This window comes from Aethalodelphis obliquidens, unplaced genomic scaffold, assembly GCF_003676395.1.
Source record: "Aethalodelphis obliquidens isolate GAN/ISIS:26980383/991018 unplaced genomic scaffold, ASM367639v1 scaffold5, whole genome shotgun sequence".
Lineage (NCBI taxonomy): Eukaryota > Metazoa > Chordata > Mammalia > Artiodactyla > Delphinidae > Aethalodelphis > Aethalodelphis obliquidens.
Window position 1 is genome coordinate 56,547,936 of NW_020837949.1, and position 21,312 is coordinate 56,569,247.

Below are 21,312 nucleotides of genomic sequence, written 5' to 3' on the forward strand. Positions count from 1 at the left end.
TGAGTGGACATGTGCCAAGCGATGACCAATAGTTACCTTTGGTGTCCTGCCATGTCAAGGGTGAGTTGGGAGAAAGGAGGCTGTTTTTGCTGCCATTGATTTAATGGTTTCTCTGGAGGAACAGGAAGGCAGCCAGAGATGTATAATAGGATACTATATAAGATAGTTATCTATCCATCCTCTATAAAGATGTGAAATAGAATAATACGGAATACTGAGTAATAGAGGAGTCAATCTTCCTTTTAGAGGTCCCAGTGGAAAACTTTTTGTTTTTTTGGCCAACGTGGTCAGTGTAATGTAATATAGAAAATGTAATGCAATGAACACACTTCTCTTTCAGCATATATCTCTGTTAACTTTCAGGCAAGAGTAATTGATATTCACAATATTTAATCAGCAAGTAGTACTTTGGTACCAAGTAGTCAAAATGGATGTTAATGAATGTTCTATTATTGGACTTTCCTTAAGAAAAAACAGTGAGATATTTTAGTATTTAGAATTATTATGCAGAAATGTAAATTGATAAATTGTACATGGAACTGATGAGATAAGTGAATTTATTGCAAACTTGCTTAAAATGGCAGGAAACAAACCCAAATGTCCACTTATGTGACTTTCTCAAGCCAGTCTTCTGTAAAGGTATTTTTATTTTAACCCTCTTATTGACATTTAACTCTTGGCAGTCGTGAGGAGTCTTAAGTAATTTGATGGTTCTATTTAATTCCTCTCCATGGTACTACTCCTAACTATTTTTCCCAGTATAGGTCCTAAACCAAATATCCTAAGAAGGCTGTTTTCAACCTTTAATTGGTGGATCAGAAGTAACCTGTATATCATCCTGAATATTATTTTAACTCTGCCACTTTGTACAGTTAAGATCTTCAGTATTGCCTTTTCTATGATTTAAATCACTGAAAAAATTTTCCTTTATCTTGAAGAGGGCCTAGAAGTTCAATTTTATTCTTTTAAAATAATGAAGACTTTATATATATTTCTACAATCATTTTCCAATAGCACAGGGAGCGTGATTCTTATTGGTTTCAGGTTACACAGTCCTGCCTTTTATCTTCTCCTGAATGCTCACAGTAAAATAACATTAAGATTAGCGGCATGCCGTGATGATCTCATTCTGAGTAATACCCCAGGATTTTTAGCAAAGTATTGGCAGTTCTACAGCCTCCCATATATTCAGTAACTCCTCTGCAGGCCTTCCTGGCCTGCTGGTTTGAGAAGGACACCTGCAGGGTTATTCCTTTTCATAGACCCTAGAAGGCACATGTTAGGATTTTAGAGTGAGATTTCAATGGGATGATTATGAATGAGGCATTAGGTCTCAGAAGCAGAGCTGAGTGTAACTTCTCATTTTGGTTTCATGAACGTTTTATGAAATTGATTATTTGGATTTTGCAAAATAACTCAACCCTGGGCGTGCAGAATTAAGCAAGGGAGTGATGATTATTGCTTGCTCTGGTTTCACACAGATGATGCCATTTAAGTACATAAATTGTAAAACCTCCCCTTGTAATGTGCAGTAAATATCACAAGGGTGATGTTGAGTGTTTGAAAAACACCTGGGAAAATATTTCTAATTAAAAGATAAATGCAGTCATAAATCAGTTATTTTATTTTTATTGTCACAGTCACTTTGAATATTTCTGAAATCCAAATGTAAGAAAAAATGTGACGAATTAGAAACATACTTTAAGGAAAACAGATGGCATTGATAGTTTTAGTTTGGGCAGATTTAAGGTAAGATTAAGAACAGGCATAAAAATCAGACATGACTGCTTCTGGATTTGAAAATTTAGCATCTCAGCATGTGTGTTTTTTGTATCCTAGTCACCTTTTACTGTGTGTACCCTAGAGAACCAACTGTTTCACTTTGTGTCTTCCCATTGTTATATTCAGATTCTACCTCAATAAGACATGTTTTTCCACCCAAGACTTAAGTTACTGTTTGGAAGGTTCTTGAAACAGAGACAGTAAGGGCAAAATCTGTGCTTCCTAGATAGTATGCCCCCACTCCCAAGGATTTTACCAGATTAATTTTGTTTGGGGACTAACTAGAATTGAGAAATATTTCTCTTTGCCTATGTGCTACACTTTTAAACCCCCATCTTTAGTGGCTTAACAGAGAAATTACTTAAAGAACATTCTTACTTTCTTTGCTGATTTGGCTCTCAGACCTCATCACTTATTTAAGTGACTGGAGAAGAACTAAGAGATCTCCCTCGACATTTTTTAATCTTTAAAGTCCTGTGTACATTTATTAATTGCAGAGTTACAAATTTAAAGAATAGACTTTTAGTGACAGACTTTTTAATCAAAGTTATACGAGAGCCATGATGATGTATTTTTGCTCTGTGGTCAAGTGTAGTTGAAAAATGAATAGACATTCAAAGATTAATCATGCTATGTGTTTACTCTGCTGTATTCTGACTATAATTGAAAAAATTACTCTAATAATTAATCCTTCATGTCTTGTTGCTTTATCAGTCTTTCTCCTGTTAAACCAAATATGGAAGAAGCTCACTCTCTGCTTATTTGTTATTATTTGCTATTCAGTTAAAAACTTGCTATTCAGTTATATTGCTTAATCAACATAAATTGATGATGTTGACATAATACAATATGTAATTATGATGTAAGTTATAGGCAAAGATTAAAATTAGGGTCAAGGAGGGCTTCCCTGGTGGCACAGTGGTTGAGAGTCCGCCTGCCGATGTAGGGGACACGGGTTTGAGCCCCAGCCCGGGAAGATCCCACATGCCGCGGAGCGGCTGGGCCCATGAGCCATGGCCGCTGAGCCTGCGCTCCGCAACGGGAGAGGCCACAACAGTGAGAGGCCTGCGTACCACCAAAAAAAAAAAAAAAAAGGGGTCAAGGGAAAGAATAATTGTAGTTGTATTAAGGGTGTGGTAAGTGTGATTCTCCCCTTGGTTTAATTTTTTTCTAGTATTATCATGGCAATATTTTAACAAAAGTCAAATTAAGATTGTTATTTTATATATGAATCACTATACATTTAATTACATATCACATCTTTTAAGTGTGGAGATTTGTAGTCTGTGCCTATGAACTTTTCTTAATCATTTGTATAATATCACTAAAAAGAGTATCAGTGGAAGGAAACAGCACTGTAGCATGCCTCCTGCCTTTGATTTAAAAAAATGCCACGAGATTTAGGACATGTATTTAGGATCAAATTTAACATGTTACTATCTCACATACATTGTGGTCATTCCTAAAACTATAGAATATTTTAAATTTTCCATTATTGTAAAATCAGTATCTATATCAACTTAATCATTTTGCAATAGGTAATGCAATCATTTGTATGGACACAGCCTCAGAATAGAAACCCTCATTGGAATTTTGTTTCTTACAGTGCTTACAAGACACTTTCAGTTAACAATGGTAGGTGTGCAAGGGCAAAAAACTGACACTTGACAACAGGCCATCTTCTTCTAGAGGTTCTCCTTGACTCTGGCTGAGTTAGTTAAGGCCAAAAGAAACTTCCTTTTCTGGCTGAACATGATCATGGCCTTACCAGCCCCACTTCTCTTATGGCCCAAACCACTTACAGTACAGCTCATAATTAAGCAGGGTGTGTTTGAACTTGTGGCCACCTCCATATTTTAGAGTGAGGGTAAAAGAAGGAGGAGGATTATTTCCTCAATACTTCATGGAAGCTTAGCCATGGTAAGTGGAACTTTACCATGTTAATGCAGTGTATTTACGGGCTCACAGGATTATTTCATTTTGGGAAGGAGGCATATCGCCTTTGAAAATTATATGTATCCATCCTATTTTCCTCAAAGATAGGGTTAAAAAAATATTTTAATTAATTTCATTTTTCTTGCTACTTCATGACTCCCAGTGTTACATGTCTTGTAATCAGCAGACTTCTCCCTGCCCAACACTCTTGCAGAGTATACCATTTATTTTAGTACCTAAGAGAAGAAAATAGAAGGCAGATGCTATAGATGTACTTACCTAACAAGCATGAAAATCGCCAGGGAAATCACCAGGGTGAACATCGACATAGAATGACCCACAATAGCCAAGTAGTACAGAATGTATGCATTCTGTAACAACAACAACAAAACCAGTTACTAAAGCAGATAGGTGAATAAATTATTATAGAAGAGGGAAAACAGTTTATTATTATTTTTTTTCATCAGTGTATACATGTCAATCCCAATCACCCAATTCATCACACCACCACCACCACCCACCACTTTCCCCCCTTGGTGTCCATACATTTGTTCTCTACATCTGTCTCAATTTCTGCCCGAAAACGTTTATTTTTAAATAGTGTAAATCAACAAATGTTTTTCTCCTTTAAAAAAATGACTAAGATGATAACAAATATTTCAGAGAATTAAATTATATTGAATTATAAATTGGATTAATAGATTAACTTTCCTAAGAATATCAGTTTTACTGGAATATGCATGACATGGTGGGAAGAATAGAAGATGGGATTCATCAGAGCATTCTTTACTCAGAGGATTATCGTTAAGTGTTTGTGTGACACTCATAGGTCCAGTCACTTCAATTTTCCAGACTGCAGTAGTCCTCATCTGTAAAATCATGAGGTTGGAATAGATGATTTTTAAAGCAATTATATGTTGTAAGGAACATTATTTAATACAGGGATACAGAAATATTGGATGTGAAAGGATGAAAAAAGATGGCCCAGGTAAACACTAACCATAAGAAAACTGGTGTGATATCATACGAGCCCAGATATTAAGTCAGAATGATACAGCAATGCTAAATGTCTATGCACCTAATAATATAAACTCAAACCACACAGAGCATAAAGCAAAAACTGACAGCTCCTAGTAATCAACAGAATGAACACAGGGAGGAAAAATCTATCTATAGAAGATTTGAACAACATGCTCAACAAACTTCACTAATTCACATATAATAAGCATTGCACACAACATCTGCAGAATACCCATTCTTTTCAAATGCACAAAGAATATCCAAATTGACATACACTAGTCAGTAAAGCAAATGAATATATTTCAAATAATTAAAATCTTAAATAGCATCTTCACTGACCATAATACTCTAGAAATCATTAATAAAAAGATAACTTAAAAAACACCTTCATATTGTTGAAAAGCAAACAATATATTTCTAAATAAACACTGGATCAAAGAAGAACTCACAACGACACACCAAAACTTTTTGGATGTAGATGAAGCTGTGCATAGAGGGAAGTTTAAAGAAAAATGCATATGTGAGAAAAGAAGATTGAAAATCAATGACCTAAATTTCCATCTAAAGAAAATTAAACTTTAAGAATGTAAAAGAAAGGAAATAGAAATGATAAAGAGAACTTGAATATATATTGAGTGGATCAAAGACAAAACCTAGTTCTTAAAAAAAATAATTTCAATACCCCTTAACAAGACTTATCAAGAAAAAGACGACCCAAGATAAATGAAAACATATGTGCACACAAAAACTTGTACACAAAATGTTTAGGGGCTTCCCTGGTGGCGCAGTGGTTGAGAGTCTGCCTGCCGATGCAGGGGACATGGATTCATGCCCCGGTCCGGGAAGATCCCACATGCTGTGGAGCGGCTGGGCCCGTGAGCCAGGGCCGCTGAGCCTGCGCGTCCAGAGCCTGTGCTCCGCAACGGGAGAGGCAAAAAAAGAGAGAGGCCCGCGAACCCCAAAAAAAAAAAAAAAAAAAAAAAAGTGGAAATAACATAAATGTCCATCAACTGGTATATGTGGTTTGTCCACAGAATGGAATACTATTCAGCCATAGAAAGGAATGAAGTACTTACACATGCTATAACATGGACGAACACTGAAAACATCAAGCTAACTGAAAGAAGCCAGTCACAAAAACCCACATATTGTATAATCCTATTAATATGAAATGTCCAAAAAAGGCAAATCTCTTAGAGACAGAAAGTAGATTAATTTAATGGCTACCTAGAAATCCATCTGTTATTATTTGCAGCTGATATAATACAATACATATAAAATTTATAAATTACTAAAATTAATAAGTGAGTTTTATAAAAATTGTTGGATATAAAAATGAGAAGTTTTAATACATAAACAACAAATAATAAAATTTCAAATGTGGCATTTACAATTGCATTAAAAAAATCAAATGCTTGAGAATAAATCTGCAGAAGGGGGACTTCCCTGGTGGCACAGTGGTTAAGAATCCGCCTGCCAATGCAGGGGACATGGGTTTGAGCCCTGGTCCGGGAAGATCCCACATGCTGCGGAGCAACTAAGCCCGTGCACCACAACTACTGAGCCTGCGCTCTAGAGCCCGCAAGCCACAACTACTGAAGCCCGCATGCCTAGAACCCATGCTCCACAACAAGAGAAGCCACCATGAGAAGCCTGTGCACCACAAGGAAGAGTAGCTCCCACTCGCCGCAACTACAGAAAGCCCGCACGCACCAACGAAGACCCAACGCAGCCAAAAATAAATAAATAAATAACTTAAAAAAAAATCTGCAGAAGGATGCGTGTGAGCTCTACACAGAAATCTATAAAACATTATTGAGCGATATTAAAGACAGAGGTGAATAGAGGGATATATTCTATTCAATGTTTGGAAGATAAAGATCTCAAAATTTTCAAACTGATCACAAGGTTTCTTTGCATGTAAAATCTGTCAGACTGCTTCTAAAATTTGCACTGAAAATACAAAGAAAAAATATAGCCAAGACAATCTTGAAGAAGAACACAGTGGTAAGACCTACTCTATGGAGCATCATTTGTTATAAAGCCACTGGAATCCAGCAGTGTGATACTGGTGCAAGGAGAGACAAATAGACCTGTGCAACGCAGTCCAGAAGCATGTAGTGACGTGTATGGTCACTTGATATATGATAATGGTGATGCTATAGGGCAGTAGGGAAAGGATGGTCTTTTCAATAAATGTTGCTGGGTCAGTTGAACAGTGATATGGAAAAAAAATACAATGAATCCCTAACTCTAATTTTCAACAAACTAAAATGTGTGTTCCAAATTGAAAAGAAATAGCACCTCTTAGGTATAATCTTTGACCAGCAGTAGACATAGCTCAGCATTCAAATCTAAGTTCTTTACTTATGTTATTCCACATTGTTATATTTTCCAACGTTGCCTTTTATGTTTATGATGCCAATGGGAGAGACATTTAGGGGCGGGTGGACCTATGACACTTCTCTGACAATAGTGGATCATTTCCTTCTTTATTTACTGATAGGTAGCACCTACGCACCTAACTTGTTTTCAGAGCTGGGCACCCTGTATTCTATTTTGTCTGGGAGAAAAAGAGACTGTAATATCCATTTTGCGGGTGAAAAAAACCAGAGACTCAGAGAGGGCAATGGCTTGCAAGGAGGACAACATAATCTCGGCTTCTGGTGTTAAGTTCCCTCCCACAACAGGTTATTGGGTTGTGGGAGGAACTTAAGGTATTTTCAGTAACTTATTGGGTCCTGGTATGAATGTGAATGCAGTGTAGATAAGCTGGAAAATTTCTATGGAGTTCTTTGAATTCCTGGGAGAAACGCACCATTTATGTACAAATCATTACCCTTGAACATTTTGATTCTTATCAATTTCCTTGTGAAGGGTCTGAGATTGAAACACTAATTCTGCTTAAAAGGCTCACAAAACAGAGCCCTTTGTTTGGTTATGTGCATTATTGCTAGACAGAAACAGGTATTGCCTTGTAGGCCTTAGAGTTTCAAAATGAACGTGTCAACTTATCCTGAATTGTGGTTGCATCATTTCACTAGGCTTTTACATACTGTTCGTCAGTTTCATTGTTGATACTGCTCTGCTAACAGTGCTTTTTATCCTTGCAGGTAATGATAGTAAATCTGGAATAGTTGGTTTATACCTAGAACTGATAAAAACTTCAGTATAGCTTGTAGGTCCCTTCTTAGGAGGTATTTAGGAATCTTTGCAAGAAAACACTCAGCTCCTGTCTTTTTTCCCCAGGAATTCATTTTCTGGCTCTTTTTCTAACTTTCCCACTAGACAAAAACAGGTGTAGCATTTTCTAACAGTTTTCCCTTTTAAATAGTTTACCATATTGAGTCCCCTTGCCATTTAAAGTACTGTTTTTAATTTGGATATATAGGCATGCCAGTATTTTATTTTTATCTCTGCATATTTTATTTGTAAGGAAATTTTATATAATTTAATTCATTTTCTTTCAGTTGCCTCTAGAATACTTTAAAAAATATTTACGCTTCTGAAATAGAATTGTCTAAATGTGTAAGGTTAAATCAACAGCTCATAATTTATTTGCCATTTTTGTATCATTCTTAAGACTGAGAAGTGTTTGTTTTTTTATTTAAATAAATTCTAGGTTGATTTCTTTTTTTTTTTGGCCTGTATATAGATGGAAAATTTGTGCATAGAATTTCAATCATTATGTTAGGTGCCTAGAGGGGAGTATTTATTCTTAAAATACTTTATTTCCTTCTCAGATGTGGCCAGAGTGTGTGAAGAGGTCAAATGTGGCAGCACTGAGAATTGTTTATTTTGATGTGCACTCTTTCTAACAATGCAGTTAAAAGAGTTAAATTTTTTTGCTGTAAAGTAATCAGCATTCATTCAGGAAATTCCTTACTCATTGACACGTCATTTCAATCAGACCTTATTAAATAAATAGCTCTAGGATGTAGGCATGTGTCTTGACTCTCAGGGGTGACTTAGCAATTTGTGGAAGCGGTAACTGGCTTTGGTGCCCTCAGCCTGTGTCTGTGACGAGATGTCCCTCTAGTCAACTGGTCTCTAAGCTATCTATTCATCTTCTTTGTTTTTAATTGTTGTTTATTTTGTTTTTAATGGAAAGAAAAATTTCTATACTCATAAAGCTTCTTTATAGGAAACAAAAGCACCGATGTGCGTATAGCTTCCAACTTCGCAATAACTGAGCATACAGGCCTATCTTTGAAGGAAACAATAGGTTTCTCTTGCAGCCACCAGGGCTGTGCAGAGATGCCCTGTGTGCTAAACGCTGACCAACGGTTTCTCCCAGCTCTGTAGGGAGAGGAGGCTGGTGGTAGACTTAATGATCTTTTCAGATTTCTGAAGCATCTGAAGAAGGCAGTAGCTATCTGCCCCCCACTCCCCCGCCCTGCCCCACGGGCTTAAATGTTTCTAAGCTAAGATAGTAAAATTATTTAACAGCCAGTAAGACACAAGAAGTAGCAAGTTAGAATGGACTTCCACTGAAAATAATCTAAACAGCCACACGCTTATCAGTGCGCTGATGAGAAGCCCCATTCTTAGAGTTCCTTCAAGGCTTGATAGTAAAACCGTCATAGACATCTCAGGACAGGGATGTGGACAACCGTTAGCTGGTGACTTGTGGAGAAATCTGTAGTTTTGCAACTCTTTCAGGAGAAGAGATGTTAAGGCAGTTCCTGGAAATGCTGCCTAATGTCTGGCACTGCAGGGAATCCCATCATTTGCTCCATGGACACGTTCCCCTTGCCACAAATGGCCTGATTCCACATGCTCACAGAACTCTCACTGACAGAATGCCAACCAAGAAGTAAAACATCATTTTCTCTAGTGCCACTTCACAGAGTCCCTAGAATTGACAGGTCATTATCTGATTTCCTTCTACAAAATAGTTGGCGTCTTGGTAGCAGGTGTTTTACAATTAGGCATAAATTTCCGTGCACAGATGATGGCATTCTCACCCAATACTGAAATTTGAAATAGAACCTACCTGCATCTTCTCAGGAGTGAAAGCGTTACACATAGTATAGTTGGACCAGGATATGTTGCTGCCAGGGTGCGTGTACCAAAGCCCGTCTTCCTCACAGTACTTTGTAACTTTTTCTGTTAATGAAACAAAACTTACTATCTCAAAATAACAAGAAGGAAAAACAATAAATTAAAGCTTAAAAGCCATTGCAAAGTGTTAATCACTTTATAGAACTTGAATGTCAATAGAGACTACCTCGAATCCTGCATTAGACAGGATGCTTTAATATACATTGCTTCAATTTAGCTTCAGCAAAGTCGTGTGAAGCATTGCTATCTCCATTTTGCTTTGCCAAACTTATTCTGAGTTATTCAGACTTTTTCTAGTTCTCCAAAGTACCTCTCCAATGCGTTTATTGCTTAGAGATCATATAACAATCCTGAACTGGTAAAATATGAAAAGAGATTTTACCAGTGTGTTTGCAATCCTCACACAGTTTTTATTTTTGATAGTTTCATAGGGATAATGTTTTTGAAGGATTGTTCTTCATTGGCAAAGGCAAAGAGCTATCACACCTATGGAAAACCCTTTTATATATGGTTTCTGGAGTTTTACTTTTAGCACGAGGATATGGAAATCAGAATCATATACTAATATTTGTCATTGTTTTAAAGGCTAAGAAACAATGTTAAAAAATTTATTTTGCTGAAATATTACTTAGATCTGATAACATTTAAAATAATTTTCTATCAGAAGTTGTGGTTAGTCAAATCAACATGCTAAGAGCTAGTATGAAAATTATTTTAACTTTGCCAGTTTTTAGGGTGAAATTCATAATTTTTCATTGTATGAATGAAACAGATACTACCAAACTCAGCACAAGATTTAAACTGAAAATTGTAGACTTGTTTGTAATATATCTACTCCAACAATGATTTAAAATGGATGAAAAAACACATTTTTCAAACAAAAGGTGTTTTAAAGCGCCTATTAGAATCATCATTGCTTAATGTAAATCTGTTTCAATGTTAAGTAGAAAACTTTTAAATTGCGAATTTACTGTGACTGCCATTGGACAAAAACTATTTAAAGAATCACCACTGGACACCAACAATGTTTCCAAAAGGGTTAGCACTAATCAGCAGGGAAAAATTGATGTTGAAAACTGGTCAATGATTTAGTTAATGCTTTGTCAACGACCATTCTAAGCTTACTTGCAATTAAAAAAAAAGTGGTTTGTAATGCAGCATTTTATCTTTAACATATTGTTAGAAAGTAGTTTTGTTTTATTGAAATGAATATAATTTGGTTTTTACAAAGTTATGCAGCTATATAGGGTAACGTGTTCTAAGGAAGAGGGTGTTCCTCCTGAGGAAGTCCTTTCCAATCACGGACGGCACTGTAGGAAATATTGTTTTGTTTGGATTTAACTCAGGTCTGGATCTAGGCATTTCCTGGTTCTAACTGTTGCAGCTATCAAGAATCTGTCATCCTCCACCTGGCAAATCTTTCAATATTTGACAGAAGGCTACGTCTACTCTGACTTCCTTCTCTAAACCAAACACCCCTATTCACTCTCACCACACATGCTGTCCCCTCACAGCCTGAAGCCTCTCTGCATGTGCTCTGAGATTGGCACTTCCCTCTAAAATAGTCTAAGTTTGAACTGCCCGGTGAAGAGGCAGCATGCTTCCTTCGGTCTAGCTTCACATGGAGGAGCTTCTTCCAGATGCTCAAAACCCAGTCCCCAGAGATTTGTGTTCCATTAATCTGAAGAGGTGCCAGACACCAGCATCTTTAAGAAGCTCATTGATTCCAAAGGGTATCAGGGTTGAGAATCACTGTCCTCAGCCATATGTTGGCCACCTTGGCTCTGTCCCATTACTGCTGATTGAGTGTTTGACTCCTGCCCTTAAATCCCTCCTAATAAGGATTTGCTTTTTATACTCTAGCATATTCCTTCAGACTCTCAGCCTCTTTGGAATTTCAATACTGTTATACACTCTTTCATTACCTACCTGTCTTTTACCAAGCACTTTGTTTAAAATGAAATCTGTCATTTCATTCAACTGTTGTATGTATCATCAAGGTACAGCTTGGGTCAACGGTAAAATACTAAAGAATTTAAACTTGTTGAATATAGGTATTTCTAAGGTTTGCCCTTCTTTTAAAGTGGATTTGTCCCCCAGCTGAGAGGAATCTAAAAATCAGGCTGAAAAGATGGATCTATGCCTGGAAATCTGTTTTGTGACCCCAAACTTGCCTTTTAGTTAATAATTACAGCCACTTTGGCAAGGGCCCGTTGCTGCTTTGGAACGGGCCTTGCAGCCTTGATTGCAAGACAGCTCTTTGTGCCACTCATGTTACCTCTAATGTGGCTGTCAGATCAAGATTAATGAAGCATCATTTATTGGGAACAGTCGATAAAGACCTGGGGGACTACTATCAAATAGCATTTGGTTAGAGTTTACAGGAAGGTAGTGCTGAGCAGGGCACAGCACTAAGCCCTTTCTCTCTTCACATCCCAACTCTTCCAACAAAATGAGGATTCCTAGAAGTGGCTGGCCTGAGCTGGTTTTAAAAGTGCCCCACTGCAATCCCATTTCCATGATCTCTTCTCACTGGGGTCACACTTTGTATCTCATTCTTGAAGGAAGCACAAAAAGCATCTCCCAAACATTGTCTCAGGGCTAGACTCATTGCTCTAATCTGGATTCCAGGAACTTTCTTGCATAAATTTTATTGTATGACTGCTGTTTTCCATTTTAACTCATGTCCTCACTTTCAGTCTGCGGGAAATAACCTCTCGTCATTCACAGACAATAAGTGTGGGTAACCAGATGGGCTGGTTAACCCTGAAATGTGGTAGAAAGTCTGACCCAACAAGTCTTGGAAAAATCTGAAAGAGAAGGTTGATTTTTCCATAACCTCTTAAGCAAAAAACAAACACTGAGTCTTCTCTTCAAAATGCTACCTCTAGTCCAGACCAGATAATTCAAAGATGATCCTCTCTTGTCAGGACCCTGGTGTCCCCTTCCTGTAATTGGGTGTTCTAACTCTCTCCCCGGCCCTATTCCCTAGAGGTCACTGAAGGAAGGAGGAAGAAGATGAGCACCATGAGGTGCAGCGGGGTTACTGTGCTCTGTTATTCCACATCTTATTAGAAGAGATACGGAGCTTGAAGTGGAATGACCTGTGTTCTGGGAGCTCAGTCGCCACACCAGTCAACTAGTGGCTCTAGTTTCAACATCTAGAGCCACCTGAACGCTTCCTACAGGCTCAGGCTTGCTGTACTCTCAGGAACAAATCTCACCCCTTAACAGGGACTTATGCAGTGTGTCTGTAGCTGGACCCACTTAGTTCCAGCATCAGGGTCTCCTTTGTAATGAAGATTATATTCCTTTTTAAGTATCTTAATCCCAGGTTTATTTCAATGGGACAGATTTTCTATCCAGTCTCCTAGAACGGAACTTTTCTGGCCCTGATACCTACAGTTCCTGGAGCTGGGCAGCTACTACCTTTTATTCCTCGGGGACCCTCTTTCCTCTATGGCCTGTATCAGTCTCATCGGATAATGTGCTCTGCCTCTTACTGGAAGAGCTATTGAGTGCACTGGCTGGGCTTTGCTGGTACCAGCCACTTTCTTATCTGGACTCTATTGTTTAACACAGTTTCATCTTGGCTGCACAATTTAGTCACAAGAACATTTAAACATCTTGATGTCCAGGTTGCACTCCAAACTAACTAAATCAGAATATCTGGGATGGTACCAGGGATCAGGATTATTTTTTAAAGCTCCCCAGCTTCCCAGCCAAGTTGAGAATCACTTACTACTAGCAGCTATCCAATCCCATTTCCCAGCCCCAAGTGCCTAATCTCTGGATTGAGGCCGTTGAACAACCTCATACCTACTTTTCACACATCCCTTTGCCTTGGCTCCCGACCACTCACCACTGAGCATCTTGGATTCCAGACTTCCATTCTATTTGGATAGACGACAATACTAAGACGCATAACTTCGGCCCCTAGCTTCTCAATTCACTTGGCACCTGGTACTCCTGCCTAAGCATCGCCGCCCAACTTCTAACCAGAACAGTGAGGCTAGACTGAGGCCTGAAGGAAAACGATGTTCCCCCTTGAAAGTTCTGAAAGTACTTCAACCTGCATAAGTTTGTACGGTGATTTAGAAATATTATTTCTCAAATGCTTTTCCAAGACTGTTGCCCTTACTTAGAAAGAAAGGGATAGGTAAGAGCTCAGGAGACTTGGGTTCACTTGTGGTTTTATGTCAAATATTATGTGAGTATAAAATGAGATACTATATATGAAAATGTTTTGGAAAGTTAAAAAATGATAGTCAATGAAAATATTCCCATGTTACTAATTAACTTTAGTTATAAAAGGAACACCAAATTCACTTAACACACATCTGTTGGCTGTTCATGTTGGGCTGGGCACACAGCTGGGTTACTACAATCCATTTTAATTTAACTGGTCTTATTTACTGAGCATATTTTAATAATCTACTGTTGGAGCAGAAATCTGGTAAATGTCTAGAGTTACCACTTTCTAATTTATCTTCCCTACACATGACAGTTTTATACAATTTTCAAGGTTACATCAAATTTCCATTATGCTTGTTCTACCAGCCCAGTACGCACAAACTCTACATCAAGCATTTGCATAAGTCATCAAATGTGAGACAACTGAAAAATTTTTAAAACTACACATTTAAATAAAACTGGTCAGTTTTAGAAATATTACTTTTTTATTAAAATTTAATATTAAATATATAAAATTTTCATTTTTATCTAACATTTAATATAATTTATGACTAAGGGGCATAACTGATCAGCAATGTGACTTAAAAAATAAGGGCAGCTTGCAATCTTAGACAACCGGGTAATATTTCATTTATGGAAATTCTTCAGAATGTGCTAAACTGCATAGAATATGACTTGGTAGTATATTTTGTATCTGATTTTCTTTTCAGAACTAGAAAAACACTAAAAGATTCACAGCAAAATATACAATAAAAATAAGTACTCTACCTGCTACATCAAAGTCCGGAAAATAATCTGGGCAGTGCTGTTGGGCGAGCACTCCAGCCGGTGTGTCATCCCAGCAGGACCATCCATCCCAGGTACGGTTGCAATACAGACCTGGCCATTTAGAAAGAAATATTACAGTTGTCAAAAACTGTAGAATCCTCAGCAGGATTTAACAGTGCATAGGCAGTTATTCTGGGACCCTCCACTTGGACATGGAAATATTAAAACAACAGTAGCAGCAGCAGCAACAAAATAAAGGTATTAACTTTTCCAAGTACTAAGGAATTTCCTTTTTTTTCTTTTGTAGGACATTCTCCATTTGTTCCTCAAAAGGCATATTTGTCATCCGTATGGAATATTTCCTCCAAAATCTTTCCTTTAAAATATCTCCAGAAATGCTATGAAAAAAGTCTTGTGAAAGTATATGCAATATTACCCCGGGATAAAAGGCTTTGGAACATTTGTAGCCTACTAACCATTAACCTTCAAAGGGGTTGCCTTAGGTAGTTCTATTGTTAATCCAAGGGTGATGCACTTGTTTAGGAGATGCATTTGCAGCCAGTTAATGGGCTACATATAAAAACACTCTTATTAGTTTAGAATCACACCATTACTGACTAAAATAATGCTTAGTTTGATCACTTTATGTATTCTTCAACATTGGCTCCAAGTGGTTTCTCACTGCTTTCAAAAATTAAATCTACTCTTGAAGGGGGAAACTTTTAGTGCAATTGTAAAAGTATCTATTTTTTCATACACCTTCTTATTGATACTAGTGAGAGGCTGGGGTCAGATCATGATGTGTCTTAAATGCCATCCTAAGGAGTCTGGGTTTTTTTTTTTTTCCTGTAGGCAAGGTGGAACCATTGGGAATGACATGAACAAATCTAGATTTTAGTGAGAATAAGAAGGCTTTTAAGGATAAGATTAAAAAGAGAGACAAACTAGGTGACTATTGTAACAGTCCAGGTAAGAGATATTAAATGTCTAAAATAAGGCACTATTAGTTTATTTAGGAATATTAATGAAATGTAATTAACGGGGTGTGGATGTAAAACAGGAAAATACAAGGATGACTCATAAATATTAATCCTGAGGGTGGGGATAATGGCCGACTCCAGGAGGGCTCAAGCCAAGGAGTACTTCCCAGAACTTCCACTGCCCCTGTCCCCGTGGTGAGCCACAGCCTCCCCCCAGCTCTGCAGGAGACCCTCCAACACTAGCAGATACACCAGAAATACATCTACACGTGGAACAACTCCTACAGAACACTTACTGAACACTGGCAGAAGACCTCACACCTCCCAAAAGGCAAGAAACCCCCCACGTACCTGGGTAGGGCAAAAGAAAAAAGATCCCACTACTGGGCATATACCCTGAGAAAACCATAATTCAAAAAGAGTCATGTACCAAAATGTTCATTGCAGCTCTATTTACAATAGCCCTGAGATGGAAACAACCTAAGTGCCCATCATTGGATGAATGGATAAAGAAGATGTGGCACATATATACAATGGAATATTACTCAGCCATAAAAAAAATGAAATTGAGCTATTTGTAATGAGGTGGATAGACCTAGAGCCTGTCATACAGAGTGAAGTAAGTCAGAAAGAGAAAGACAAATACCGTATGCTAACACATATATATGGAATTTAAGAAAAAAAATATGTCATGAAGAACCTAGGGCTAAGACAGGAATAAAGACACAGACCTACTGGAGAACGGACTTGCGGATATGGGGAGGGGGAAGGGTAAGCTGTGACAAAGCGAGAGAGTGGCATGGACTTATAGGTACTACCAAACGTAAAATAGAGAGCTAGTGGGAAGCAGCCGTATAGCACAGGGAGATCAGCTCGGTGCTTTGTGACCACCTAGAGGGGTGGGATAGGGAGGGTGGGAGGGAGGGAGATGCAAGAGGGAAGAGAGATGGGAACATATATATATGTATAACTGATTCACTTTGTTATAAAGCAGAAACTAGCACACCATTGTAAAGCAATTATACTCCAATAAAGATGTAAAAAAATTAAATAAATATTAATCCTGAGTAAATGGCTCAGTGGCAGTGTCACATACCGAAGTGAGTATCCAGGAGGGATGAGTTTATGAGTAAGGTAATGGTGGGATTTGAAAATATTGTACTTGCGAAATGGCCAAGTGGAAATGTGTAGTAAATGTATGGGAGATGGACCGAGAGGATTAGGTGAAAGAATAACTGCATTTAAGGTGTTTCATTGCATAGAAGCCTGGTGTAAATTCTCAATTTCAAATAAAGGAATGTTTTTTCTTTGAAAAAAATTAAATCTACCCTAAAACGTAAAGCTATTCAAAAGAATGAGCTTCAGGCTTTGAAGGCAGTTCTCAAAATAAAAAAAGTTTAAAATAATGATCGTAGCACAAAAGTTCATCCTCCCAAGATGACTAAGACCAAAGCGAAGGAGACTGCACTCACTCGGTTTCTAAAAGTATCAATTTTGTGTTTCTGTTGTTTCACTTAGCTTCAGAGAAAGGGTTTGTTCGGGCAGTTACATATAATGCCTTTTCAGGTTCCTAAACACTGAAACTGCTGCAGACAGAAGAATGACATGTGTCTTTCAATTGACTCACTTTTTTGTTTGAAGGAAAATGCTAAAAATAGGAACTACAAATTAAAACCTTAACGGTTTGATGGCAAACCATGTGTAGTAAATAGAGAATATTCAACTAATTTTCCCCCTAGGAAGCAGTGTGTTGTCTTAGAATACAGTAGGGTGTAGAAGATCTTGTTGGGTCTTTTCAAGTGCTTTAGGGGTCAGGGGAGAGAATTTAAATGAATGTAGCAATGCTTGGTCATCACATCCTCTCTTTTGTTTTCCCCTGGGCCCTCTGTAGCTAATAGAATATGCTTGGTGCTAAGAATAGTTGGGCAGTCACACAGAGCATTCTAGAGAAGGTGATAGATAAACAACGTCTGCCCAGGAGATACCTTTTTCTAATTCCTCTGGGAACTGGGGGTAGAAAAGGAGAAGGATTAGCATGAGTTGCCACCCAATTGACAGGTAAGGGAAGATACTACCTAATTAACCCAAGCAAGACAGTTTTGATAGGCTCTGCCTCAGGCTAATTCTCTGCCCACTATTTTCCAACTCTCCTCCTGTTATTCTCTACTTCCTTCCCTCACATAGTCCTATATTGTTCCTGCTCGCCATGGGTGAATACTGGGCTATGTGTAGTAATTTTGTCGTAAATGCAGATATTCGCCAAAAAGCAGTCAGGTGAACTTGAGCAAAGAAACTAGGCATGTCTGCTGTATGAAATACTCAAACATACCACGGTATGAAAGCCACTGTTAAAACTATTGGCATATTAAATTAAAATTAGTCAACACATATTTACGCACAGAAGAAAATAAGCCTTTCCTGATGTTTGAAACACACATTCACATACGTCCTTTCTTTTACCTTCTCCTTGGTATGGGGGTAACTTTTGCATTCGGTCATAGCATCTGTGCTGTGCCTCCAACAGTCTCTGCTTTCCTAAAAGGTAGAGAAATGGCTCCGGCTCTATTGTTGGAGGGTGGGTGACCTCTGAAGTGGCAGGAAGAACCGGAATTGGGCGCTGTATTAGAAAGGAAACTGAGTTACTTATGGGGAGTAGAGACGGGTGAATACATAATGAAACAATCAAAAAATATGAAAATGTTTATTTTTCCTTCTGTAAGCAACAATTATGCATGGTCTCCATGTGGAATATTTTTGCTTTATAATTAGAAAGTGTATTTACATTTCATCTATAAATTCTACCTAAAGTTTTCCCATTTGCCTTCATTCTGTTCACTCTTGAAAATGTGGAGCACCCACACAAACTCATGCACCTCTTTACAAGATTGTTTTAATTTTATCAGAGTAAAGTTTAGAAGTAAACAAAGCAAATAACCTGATTTCCAAAATACATTAAATCAACTTTGCTTTGTTTGGAACTCCTAAGAATCACGAATCATGTCATTTAAAGTAGCTATATTAGTGCAATAAATACGTTTTAATTGGATCCTTTCAGCTGATTTGTTTGTACTTAGATCGCACACACTGCCAAAAATTTACCCCATTTATTCCATAGAACAAATAAAATCTGTTCTTCTGAAATAGTCTGCTTTAGGTAATTGGCCTTAATCTCTTTAAATTGGTTTCATCAGCCGATGACCTATACAAGGTATCATTTTCACTGCTGAAAATCTATGTAAATCTTAAATATTTCTCTTAGAGCTTTTGAATTTTCAGTACAGACTGACATTAAGTTTGTCAGTCTGTTAGTTTTCACTACCATCATAGGTCCCATTAATCTAAGTTGTGTGTGTATGTATCTGAAAAGATGAATGTCTGACAAATTGTCCTAAGTTGTGTTTAGATAGATTTCAATTTCTTTTGTGGCTCTGATGTTTTTAGTAGTGCTTGAATCTGATTTTTTATATCCATGTTCTGTATAGAGTTTTTTTGGAGAAGACTTGCAAGCTTCAGCCTGCATTGACTTTTTCTGAAGTTAGAAATTCTCCTTGCTTTCTATTACACCTGTTGAAACACTTTTAATTGGCCTTATTCTGTTTGAATTATTCTAAGACTGAAGTTTCCCCAATGTACTGATAGCAGAAATAGTGTTATGTACCTTTCTCTATTCTCCACAGTCTCTAAAATAAACATCTTTTATTAAGTTGACCTGTATACCCCAGGATATTCCTGGTAGAGCCTCACTGTTTTCCAGTGTATCTCATTGTGTAGACAGAGCATCCTGTCCTATGAGACAGCCTATCACTAAAGGCTAAACTGTACAGAGCACTAAACAATAAAAATTCAGAGTAGAGAGAGAGCATGGGGGAAGAATAGTTGGGAATGACTACAGATACAAGGTAGAATTTGAATTGGATCTTGAGTATATGTACCATCACATAGGCAGAGAGGAGACGGAAGGCTTTGTGGATGGTAGGAAAGGTATGCAGGTAAGTCCAGAGGAAGGAAATGGTATGTGTGAAACACTGTACTGAAACCATACTGAGGGTAAGATATGAAATCAAGGAAAATCAGATAATACAGGGCCCTGTGAGAACGAATACAAAACGTCTGGGACATGAAAGGCTCAATATATTTTAGCAAATATTATAAAAACATGATGAAATAAAGCTGTCTTGCAGTTTTTTGATCAGTGAAGGTTGCGAAAGGAGAATGTTAATAAAATTCATGTGGTAGGCATCAGATGTCCACAGATTAGTGCTGGGGAGGCCAGCCAGGCAGCTGAAGGCATGGACTAGATCACCTTAAGATGGAACAAGAGAGAGCAATTCAGCACTTTCTCAAGTAATAAAAGCACCGAGGTATATTTGAATATAAGGAATGGAGAACAGTAAGAGTCAAATAGCCCAGATATTTTAGCCTATACGGCTAGAAAAAAAAAAGGTAGCATCTTGAGAAAGAGAAGACATTAAGAAAGGAAAACCTTACTCGGAGGAGAAGGTAAGTTCTCTTTTGGACTAGATCTGGGGGTGCCAGCAAGTCATCTGAGTAGAAATCACTTGCAAACAGAAGAGGGTGAATACTTATTGTTATAACATTACTGTTATAACTGTAGATGAATACTTATTGTGAATATATTTGACACTAAGTGTTAGGATTATTTCTAATTTTAATGCCTCTAGAATTTGTGACAAGAAATTAATGAACTGACAAAGATTATTAATGGTGTACAAATCCTTTACCAATGTAGCTGAACAACATTATGTTGTAATATGACCCCTTTCCCACTGGTTTTAAGATCAGTCAGCAAATAGTCATTGAACTTGATGAGCCAAGTATCGAGCTAGAGGCTGAGGATACAGTGCTGAGTAAAACAGGCACAGATCCTGCCCTCGTGGAACTTACAATCCAGCAAGAAAGACCAACGCTATAAATATTTCCAGACACCAGAAACTGTGAAAGGTAAAGAATTATTAATCGTTAAATGCTCAGATATTCCATTAGGAATTGAGAGATGGTTTGGGAGTAAGGAAAAGTATTTTGAAGACATTTCATGTAAAGGCTTCTTTTTGGATTTTATTACCCTACATTTGTATGAATGTGTGTTTTAATAATTTGACTACAGATCATGTAACCATGATCTTTAATTGATTACAGTGTCCTCACAATAAGATACAAATGATTGGTTCAGCTTATGCATCTATTTGATTCTTTGTGGCTCTATTCTTAGAATCTTGAGTTGATATGAAAATCATCATTTGATATTATTTCTGGGTCATTTCCCCACCATCTTCAAATCAAATTAGAAGATGTATTATGATGTTATATATAAATCTTTTCTGTCACTTATTAGATATTTTAGACATTAGGAACTACTTTGCTTAAGTTTGACACTCTTTCCAGAAGTAACATTCTGAATTCTACTTTTAAATGGACTAAGCAACCAATTAAATGTTCCTGTGTTAGTTGGAAATTCATGGAGGCCACGGGGAGGCAGTATGTGCAAGAATAGCCAACTGGAAACCCTATACCTGTATTTTCAATGACAACATTATTTGGTTTAATGCAG

The 21,312-nt window shown here is 37.5% G+C and overlaps 1 protein-coding gene across 1 annotated transcript in view; it reads right to left on the reverse strand.

Annotated features, from left to right (window-relative positions):
- The window catches only part of CALCR (calcitonin receptor), a 148,874-nt gene that overhangs the window by 41,394 nt on the left and 86,168 nt on the right, over nucleotides 1-21,312 (reverse strand). Inside the window, exons 4-7 of the mRNA XM_027102471.1 lie at nucleotides 18,204-18,360; nucleotides 14,764-14,874; nucleotides 9,734-9,846; nucleotides 3,997-4,088 (exon numbers count right to left, since the gene is read on the reverse strand). Of these exons, the coding sequence (XP_026958272.1) occupies nucleotides 3,997-4,088; nucleotides 9,734-9,846; nucleotides 14,764-14,874; nucleotides 18,204-18,360 (473 nt within the window). The remainder of the gene's footprint in view (nucleotides 1-3,996; nucleotides 4,089-9,733; nucleotides 9,847-14,763; nucleotides 14,875-18,203; nucleotides 18,361-21,312) is intronic.